The sequence below is a fragment of the Lutzomyia longipalpis genome, chromosome 3, assembly GCF_024334085.1.
Source record: "Lutzomyia longipalpis isolate SR_M1_2022 chromosome 3, ASM2433408v1".
Classification (NCBI taxonomy): domain Eukaryota; kingdom Metazoa; phylum Arthropoda; class Insecta; order Diptera; family Psychodidae; genus Lutzomyia; species Lutzomyia longipalpis.
In genome coordinates, this window is record NC_074709.1 from 29,073,637 (window position 1) to 29,082,578 (window position 8,942).

Below are 8,942 nucleotides of genomic sequence, written 5' to 3' on the forward strand. Positions count from 1 at the left end.
AAAGCTTCAAAATAAATATAAAATCTTTGTAATTTTGAAGATTTTAGAAAAGTGAGGTTAAGACGTTTATCAGTTAATTTGGTTTGTGAACGCATCTACGGACTAAAAGATACGAAATAACACCTAGTTACGTATAAGATTCTACTGCAACAATCCGAAAGAAAGGTAAGTTCTCTGAATTTTACTTTGATATTAAAATTTAAGAAATAAAAAATTTTCCATTTTTTCAAGAAGTTTTATTTTCTTTCATTTGTGAAAAATTTCATCATAGTTGAGGAGGAATTTCCTTCATTTAGGGGCTTTTCAGCTACAATTTAGGATTTTTAACCAGCCTGATTTGCCGTATCATTTGATGCTTGTGACCCAAATAATGCGAGTACAGCAGCTGAAAATTAAATTAAAAGATTTTAGTAGGGAACATTGGGGTTATCAAGTTAAATTCGTTAAATTAAGCATGTTAATTAATTAATTTTGAGAAACATCCAATGTATTTTTAAGGATTAATTTACTCACCTAAATTCAAACTCTCAGCTGAAAGAAAAAATCGTAGTTTGTCTGTTAAAATCATACCCAATACGTAAATTAATTTGTAGATTTTTACTAACCATTAGGACTTATTAGTAGAGTCCTTTATTTGATTGATTAATCTCAATTTCGTTGCTCCCTGGTGGTAAAGTTGAAACTCCACTTTCTCCATTATATCCATTATTATTCCAGCCATTGTTCCAATCGTTGTTCCAACCTTTGTCCCATTTCTTACCCGGATTAGCACCAGGTGGGGCCACAACGGAATTAAAATTGGCCGCCATGATTAACAAAGAGATAATTAAGGCAAAAATTGCAGAAAATCGACAACGTTTAACTCGAATCATTGTGAAGAGACTGAATTAATTTACTTTGAGTATTTTACTTAAAAAGAATGACTAAAAAAATTTTTAAAACTTTATTTGTTGCTGCTGTTGCTGAGGCATGATGGCTGCCTTTCTTTGTTCATTTGTCGTGCACCACGTGAAAGAATCCATTGACGTGATTAAATAATTAAATTAAAAAATATATAAAGAAAGAAATTAGCTAAGAGACAGACTCTGTAAAAGAGGTTAAAAAACTTTTTAAAAAATTCCTTTCCTTGACCTCCAAGAACTCCACAACAAATGAACAAAGAAAGGCAGCCATCATGCCTCAGCAACAGGTAAACTTTTAAATTTTTTTAGTCATTCTATTTAAGTAAAATACTCAAAACAAATTAATTCAATCTCTTCACAATGGGTGGAGTTAAAAGTTCTCGATTTTCTGTAACTTTTATCTTAACTTTGTCAAGAAATTTTATTTCTTTTATTCATTTATTAAACATTTTTGAATAATTTTCCACAGCAATGTCCTTCAGTTGTAGGCGTTTTCAGCTACAATTCAGGATTTTTAACCAGCCTGATTTGCCGTATTGTTTGATGCTTCTGACCATAATAATGCAAGTACAGCAGCTGAAAATTAAATTAAAAGACATTAGTAGGGTACATTGGGCTAGTTTTGAGTCAAACTAAATGAATTTCTAAAAGGAGCCCATGCAGCTCCCAAGGGCGAAGTACCTAATTGAAGGAAACGCAGAAAACAATTTTAACCCACCCAGTCTTGTAGGGAATCAAAAAAGGATAAAGAATCGCCAAAAATATTCACCATTTTCCACTGGGGTCACAACGAAAAAAGGCAATAAAGTTTTGTAAAAATTCAAAAAAATTGGCCGCCATTCGCCATTTTGTTCATTTCAATGCATGAAGCATATGTTTCAATGCTTCGCCATGAGCTTGTCGATGGGAGTTTGACATTTCATTCATTTTTTTTGGGGAAAAAAATGAAAAATTGCGTATTTTTTTAGTTAATTATCGTGGTAAATGTGTTTTACGTGTTGTTCAAGAGTGACTTTTATATCTGAATACCTGAAGGATGAATTCCCGCACAGTTTGTGACCGTCTCAGCGAGCACATCATTGGTCGTGGAAAAGGTCTTGGGAAAGGTGGTGCCCAGAAACATCGTAAGGTTTTGCGTCACAACATCCAGGGAATCACAAAACCATCAATCCATCGTCTTGTCCGTCGTGGTGGTGTGAAACGCAAAGGATTCCAGCGCAGAGGATCTCTCAATTCGTGAAAAAGCCTTCTTCAAGACGATCCACGACCAATGTTTTTGGATTGCTTTGTTTTGTAACGAGAGATGTGCTCGCTGAGACGGTCACAAGCTGTGCGGGAATTCATCCTTCAGGTATTCAAATATAAAAATCACTCTTGAACAACACGTAAAACACATTTACCACGATAATTAACTAAAAAAATACGCAATTTTTCATTTTTTTTCCCAAAAAAAATGAATGAAATATCAAACTCCCATCGACAAGCTCATGACGAAGCATTGAAACATATGCTTCATGCATTGAAATGAACAAAATGGCGAATGGCGGCCAATTTTTTTTGAATTTTTACAAAACTTTATTGCCTTTTTTCGTTGTGACCCCAGTGGAAAATGGTGAATATTTTTGGCGATTCTTTATCCTTTTTTGATTCCCTACAAGACTGGGTGGGTTAAAATTGTTTTCTGCGTTTCCTTCAATTAGGTACTTCGCCCTTGGGAGCTGCATGGGCTCCTTTAAGAATGTTTTTGTCTCTCTTGTACTGACTTTTTAATAGAATTCCTAGAATACTTGTGCAAAGGTTGGTAAAAAATGATTTGTGTAGGGCTAAATTATTCAGTGATTTTTCTTACCCTTTATTTATGGCTTTTTTTTTTGAAAATTATTTACATTTTTAGCAAAATTTCTAGCCATTATTAAATATAGTAACAAAATGCTAGATTATTTTAACCCCATGCTATTTCTTTGACTATAATGAAGAGAATAAGAAATTCACAATAAACTCATACAAATATCCCAGCTAACACATAATAACTTTGACTTTACTTACTATTTATTAACGTTATAATAACGTTAGATTATCGTAAAAAATGGTCAGAATTTCGTCATTAGCTTACTAAATTCTAACGTCAGAATAACGTTATTATTTGGTAAGTAAAGTCAGTAAAAATTGAGGCATTTTTAGTCATTTTGCAGAAATCAAAGTTTTAGTCATTAAAACATTACAAATCTATTTGTAGATGATCAAAAAGCTATTAAAAGACGTTTTTGCTTTATTTACTTCATTTTTTTCGCATAAATTCAATTTTTTGTGTAAACGTTGGAATATCGTCAGAAATAAGTCATTAAAGGTCAGTAAGATGAAAAATCAATCATTTTTTCTATCATCAAAAACTAATTAAAATGGCATATAAATGCATTAAAATGATTGTTTAAAAGAGAGCAAATAGTTTTAGAAGCTATTTTGAGCAGAAGAATCTCATTTATTATATAAAAATATACTTTCAATTTCTTCCTTAACAACGTCAGTATACCGTAAGAAAGCACAAAATTTCTGACCCTCCATCAACTTTGGCTAAAATTCCTGCCGAAATCTCAACGTCAGAATACCGTAAGTATACTTACCCTCCACCAACCTTTGGTGTTGAGGGAGAGACAGAAAGAGAAAGACTGCGTGGGATATTTCTTTTTTGTATTTCTGCACTCTTCTTTTGACCTTTGACAGGCGTTTGTTTTGGTTTAGGTTTTTCACGATTTTCTCGAATAAATCAATAAAAATGAGCAAAATGATCAATGAAATCGTTAAAGGAGATCATAATGAGGGTGCGCCAGGTCTTGTTCATTAAGAAATACGTCATTTATTGCCACAATTTTAGTATTTCGCGCATGTCATATAACAATAGGGAAGAATGCTTATACGGATGACCAAAATTGTGCGTAGGTGTCTTGGAAGACCTTCTCTGAAATTCACTAAGGGAAAAAGAGCGTTCAAAAAGGGACATCCGAACGTAAGGAAATCCGCATAGAATTTCTTAAGATTCACATGTAAACCTATCGCGAGCACAAAATTAAGATTAATTAATCAGTCTTTTTTTCAATAAAAAAGATCAAAATAGATCATTTAATTGAAATGATTTTTATCAATTTCTTGCAATATTTTCCTACAGTTTATTTCAAGTTTTTTCCAGAATAAGAGAAAAAAATACATTAACGTACATATAATATGTATTGCATAAACTTTTATTGCCAAATATCACATTTTTCTTTTCAAAATAAATATTTAAGGTCCTTAAAAACCCTAAGTTATTCCCAGGTAGGCAATTTAATTGCCCTTGCTTTGCAGTTTACAAGGGTTGCTCTCCTTATCTCTTAAATGTTTATTGCAGGCTTGCAGGTCATAATCCGTATAAGACAAAATGTATTAGACTTAGTTTTCATTTTGGGTACATACTTTTAAAGAAATACTTCTGAGAAAAAGGGTTTAGGTAAATATTTGTTTTCCTTGAAGATTAAATAATATTTAATTTGATCGCACTTAATATGTTTTCGTTTTACATAAAATAATTTACTGATGCACACACTTTGATTTTTGATTTGATTCGATAATATACGAAATCTATTCAAAAATATAATAAAGTTTATTAAAAAAAAGCTCTTTTTCCTCTACATTATATATCATTTATCTGTTCATTTTAACGTTTCGGCCAAATACAATATATGTGACAAAAATTTTTAAGCTACGAGATATGGCGTAGATTTAAGTGTCCGGGAGTATCAATAATTTTTATAGCGAAATTCAGGATATTTAATTGCCTTTGAATCAAGCCGGGTCAGCATTTTAAGCAATAGGAAGGATGTCTAAGACATTTTAAATGAGTAGTAAAGACAGAGTCTATTTTACATCATCAGAAATATTCCAAAACTTTTTATAAAAAATAATTAATTTTTAATAATAAGTCCATTTTAGGTTCTTTTTGATTTATTTGTGACGGTAAAGTATTTCGGCATATAAATTTGAGATATAGAAAATTTCGAAAAAAAATTATAAATATTCCTTGTAAAATACCATAAATATGGTATATTGGTAGGGAAATAGAGAAGACACCATTATCCTATGCTACCATGTATGCTAGAGAGAGAAATATGTTTGGGAAATTTTTTTTGGGATGCCATGTCAAAAATTTCCCCTTTTGGTCTCAAATTTTAAAGGTCAGTAGAACGTAAGAAAAAGGTCAGAAATTTCTTCCAATAACGTTATTCTGACGGTGTACTGACTTTCAACGTGGGTCTTTTTTATTCCCCATTATCACGTAAAATGACTTATTTTTGATGAATTATCAACGTTATTCTAACGATCATTTTCGGCACATTAGACTTTATAATGACCTTTTGTGCCAACTGGGATGTATATCCTAAACCTAAAAAAATTAGGTTGTAATTCAAAAAAAAGTCATAACTAATATTTTTTAGTCTTAAACGTCTAAAAATGCGTTTTATTTAAGATAAAAGATAAGTTTCATTAATAAAAAGTTATTTTTACTTGGCTATAGCTAAAGAAAACGTTAATTTTTGGGGGTGATTTAAATAGCCCCATGGGTGTTTTATGTAAATTCATCTTCCAATGGATTTTTAGGGATTCATTTACTTACCTAACTCCACACCATTGACTGAAAAGAAAAAAAAAAGTTTTTATTTTAGAATAATATCCAATTCGTGAATTAATTTGCAGATTCTTCTTACTGTTTGGGCTCAAAATTGCAACTCCTTTATTTGATTGATTAATCAAGGTTTCGCTGCTCCCTGGTGATAAAGTTGAATCTCCACTTTCTCCATTATATTCATTCCAATCGTTGTCCCAACCTTTGTCCCATTTTTTACCCGGATTTGCACCTGGTGGTGCCACAACGGAATTAAAATTGGCCGCCATGATTAACAAAGAGATAATTAAGGCAAAAATTGCAGAAAATCGACAACGTTTAACTCGAATCATTGTGAAGAGACTGAATTAAAATTCACTTTGAGTATTTTACTTAAATAGAATGACTAAAAAAATTTAAAAGTTTACCTGTTGCTGAGGCATGATGGCTGCCTTTCTTTGTTCATTTGTTGTGGAGTTCTTGAAGGTCAAGGAAAGGAATTTTTTAAAAAGTTTTTTAACCTCTTTTACAGAGTCTGTCTCTTAGCTAATTCCTTTCTCTATATATTTTTTAATTTAATTATTTAATCACGTCGATGGATTCTTTCACGTAGTTCACGACAAATGAACAAAGGAAGGCAGCCATCATGCCTCAGCAACAGGTAAACTTTTAAATTTTTTTAGTCATTCTATTTAAGTAAAATACTCAAAGTAAATTAATTTAGTCTCTTCGCAATGATTCGAGTTAAACGTTGTCGATTTTCTGCAATTTTTGCCTTAATTATCTCTTTGTTAATCATGGCGGCCAATTTTAATTCCGTTGTGGCACCACCTGGTGCTAATCCGGGTAAGAAATGGGACAAAGGTTGGAACAACGATTGGAACAATGGCTGGAATAAAAATGAATATTATGGACAAAGTGGCAGTTCAGGAGGAAGTTCAGCACAAAATTCAACCCAAAGCGGTGGAAGGAAGCTCGTAATCAATCAGGAGCAGGATGGCCTTTCAATTTTAAGTCCAAATCGTAAGAAAAAAAAAAACCAAATTAATTTTAACGGAAGACTTAGTAAATTTATTTGTTCATGGAAGCTGAGCTATTGACAATATCATATTTCAGTTAGTTTGCTTAAAAAATGTAGTATTTTCGAGTAAATTGCTTTAACACTATTTTGTGTTGTATTTTCTCGCCCCGAGAGTGAATCATTAGGTTACAAAAATTGAAAAAAAATGTTTCAAAAATATATTTTATGAAATAAATTTAATTTTTTCATTTAAGATGGAGAATTTATGATCAGTTTTTAAAAGAAAAAAAAAGATTTTGTAAATAAATAAAAAAAATCGTTACAAATTTCAAAAAAAAAAGTATTATTTACTAATTTTTCAATAAGAACTAATTTAGTTAATGCTTTGTCTTTAGAAAAAAAAATCTTCAATTCTAATATTTCTTTTTTTTCCTTTTCAGTCGACAGCACAAATTTGGGTAAGTGTTCATCGTATGTAAAATATTTTTAATAGCTCATTTATATAGTTAGTTTTTTTTTTTAATTTTTGGATCAGTTTATTAGGAGAAAAAACATTTTTTACTCTAAATTTTTCATTATCTTTATTCATTTTTTTCAATTCTTAGGAAAAGAAGAAAAAATTGATGCAACATAATTCTGTAATTTATGTTACGTTTACCAATTTTTATAAGACAGCACTAATTTTTATATAGAGTTAAAACTTCTTTCAAACAAATGAAGTTCATTCAAACTAGATAAAATTAATTCAATGAATTAATGTAAAAAAATGATTTTTTTTTCAGCTTTGGGAATTCCAATTGTTGATTCTATCGTAAACGGCAGTAGTACAATTCAAAGAGGTTGAAGCGCCATCTTTGTCCTTTAAAACTATAAGCCTAACAATGTATAAATTAATAAAGAGACATTAAGGACGATTTCCCAATAAAGAGAGTAATTAAAAGAAAACTGTTTGTTGTAAACGATATAAATTCGTTTATTTGCAATAATGTTAAAAAAAAATTCTAAAAATAAAATCACGATTGCTACAGGGGAGAAAGAGGTTTAATGTTAAACCTTCTAAATAATATTGCGTTTTTGAAACTATGCAACATATTCAACATATTCAATGACAGAGAAATCTTGGAAATTCCAAGAATTTGTACTGAAATTTCAACAATTTCAAGGATTTCTTGGTGGCTGAATACGACACTATTAACCCTTTCGCGTTAATGTGAAACATGCCCTTTTTATCACATTATTTATTCTGTGGATGCTTTTAGAGGATGTTTCTCAGTCAGAATGTCTTTTTTGGCTTCTTTTGCGTAAATTTGATACATTTCTGTATTGGAAAAATTATTCAATTCTTAAAAAATTGTAAAAATAAAATGTTTCATGTTTCACGAAAGAGTTAAAAAAAAATGAAAAATGAAAATGTTTAAATAAAAAAAAACCCTTACATTTGCCATAAAACGATTTTTTTTAATTTTTACATCTGCCAATTCTGTTTGAAAAATTACAAATTAATAAAATTTTCGAAGGAAGAAAGTAATTAATTTTCTTTGTAGGCGTTTTCACAATTTCCGGTCAGCCTGGCTCAGGATTTGGCATCATTTTCATTTACTTTTTATCCGCCTCTCTGTCTTTCTCCTTGCTGAATCCCGGTATTAGCATTGTTACCACGAACATTAGAGAAGAATGGAACCACAAAAACTGAAAAGAATTTGAAAATAAATACATAAAAAGGAAAATTTTTAACTTAACTCTTCTCAATAAGCCCAGCTGTCCAGGCTAGGCCTTGAAATGTCTTACAACATCTTCAAATTGAAGACTTTGTGGTTTTTCTTTAAATTCTAAATTAGCAAATTAAAAAAAAAAATCTTACTTGGGCTTATGACAAATCCAGAACTAGTGGCAGTTTGTTCCTGTCGTTGATTTGTAGTTCATCTATATATCCAGCCTCCCCACCATTGCGCATCAGCGAAGCCTTTTAAAGAATCCTTCATTAAGATAAACTTTAAAAAACCGTTAAAAATTCACTCTACCGAAAGTTTCCACTAAAATGAGCACTGTTACAGCAACAGCCACAATTTTGGCAATCTTCCTGGAGCGTAGATTTTTCGACACCATTTTCACTGATAAAGTACGTAGACTAACCTATCTTTATGCCCAAACGTCTTTTTATATTGCTTGATTTTTCGTTTTCGTGGACTTTGTGGCAAAATTCCACGAGGAATAGAAATAATAAGCTCGAATGAGAGAGGAAATTAGCAATTTTAAAAGGTATTGCCTTTTTGTTGATTTCAGTTGAGTGGAGCAGTATGGCTAACGTTTAAAAAAAATTTTAGGTTATGTAAGTACATAGAATAAACATCTCTTTAGTAAAATGAGCCTTCTTAATCAAATCTTT

At 30.9% G+C, this 8,942-nt stretch overlaps 2 protein-coding genes and 2 long non-coding RNA genes across 4 annotated transcripts; 1 reads left to right on the forward strand and 3 right to left on the reverse strand.

Annotated features, from left to right (window-relative positions):
• Positions 1 to 227: 227 nt before the first annotated feature.
• LOC129793698 (uncharacterized) lies at positions 228 to 889 on the reverse strand. The gene is made up of 3 exons (XR_008750955.1): positions 606 to 889; positions 514 to 531; positions 228 to 385 (listed from the first exon to the last, which is right to left on the reverse strand). It is a non-coding gene; the product is annotated as an uncharacterized LOC129793698 (long non-coding RNA).
• A 403-nt stretch (positions 890 to 1,292) lies between these two features.
• Positions 1,293 to 5,898, reverse strand: LOC129793699 (uncharacterized). The gene is made up of 3 exons (XM_055833896.1): positions 5,639 to 5,898; positions 5,548 to 5,565; positions 1,293 to 1,478 (listed from the first exon to the last, which is right to left on the reverse strand). Exons 1-3 carry the CDS (start codon positions 5,886 to 5,888, stop codon positions 1,417 to 1,419), a joined length of 330 nt encoding a protein of 109 aa, XP_055689871.1. The 5' UTR covers positions 5,889 to 5,898; the 3' UTR covers positions 1,293 to 1,416.
• A 365-nt stretch (positions 5,899 to 6,263) lies between these two features.
• On the forward strand, positions 6,264 to 7,811 carry LOC129793700 (uncharacterized). Its single transcript, XM_055833898.1, has 3 exons — positions 6,264 to 6,558; positions 6,997 to 7,014; positions 7,339 to 7,811. Exons 1-3 carry the CDS (start codon positions 6,270 to 6,272, stop codon positions 7,398 to 7,400), a joined length of 369 nt encoding a protein of 122 aa, XP_055689873.1. The 5' UTR covers positions 6,264 to 6,269; the 3' UTR covers positions 7,401 to 7,811.
• Positions 7,812 to 7,988: 177 nt separating this feature from the next.
• Positions 7,989 to 8,687, reverse strand: LOC129793701 (uncharacterized). The gene is made up of 3 exons (XR_008750956.1): positions 8,578 to 8,687; positions 8,418 to 8,519; positions 7,989 to 8,245 (listed from the first exon to the last, which is right to left on the reverse strand). It is a non-coding gene; the product is annotated as an uncharacterized LOC129793701 (long non-coding RNA).
• Positions 8,688 to 8,942: the final 255 nt, after the last annotated feature.

Bases quoted from the DNA above. Each gene is read 5' to 3' on its own strand.
- LOC129793699 (XM_055833896.1), bottom strand. From the start codon at position 5,888: ATGATTCGAGTTAAACGTTGTCGATTTTCTGCAATTTTTGCCTTAATT.
- LOC129793700 (XM_055833898.1), top strand. From the start codon at position 6,270: ATGATTCGAGTTAAACGTTGTCGATTTTCTGCAATTTTTGCCTTAATT.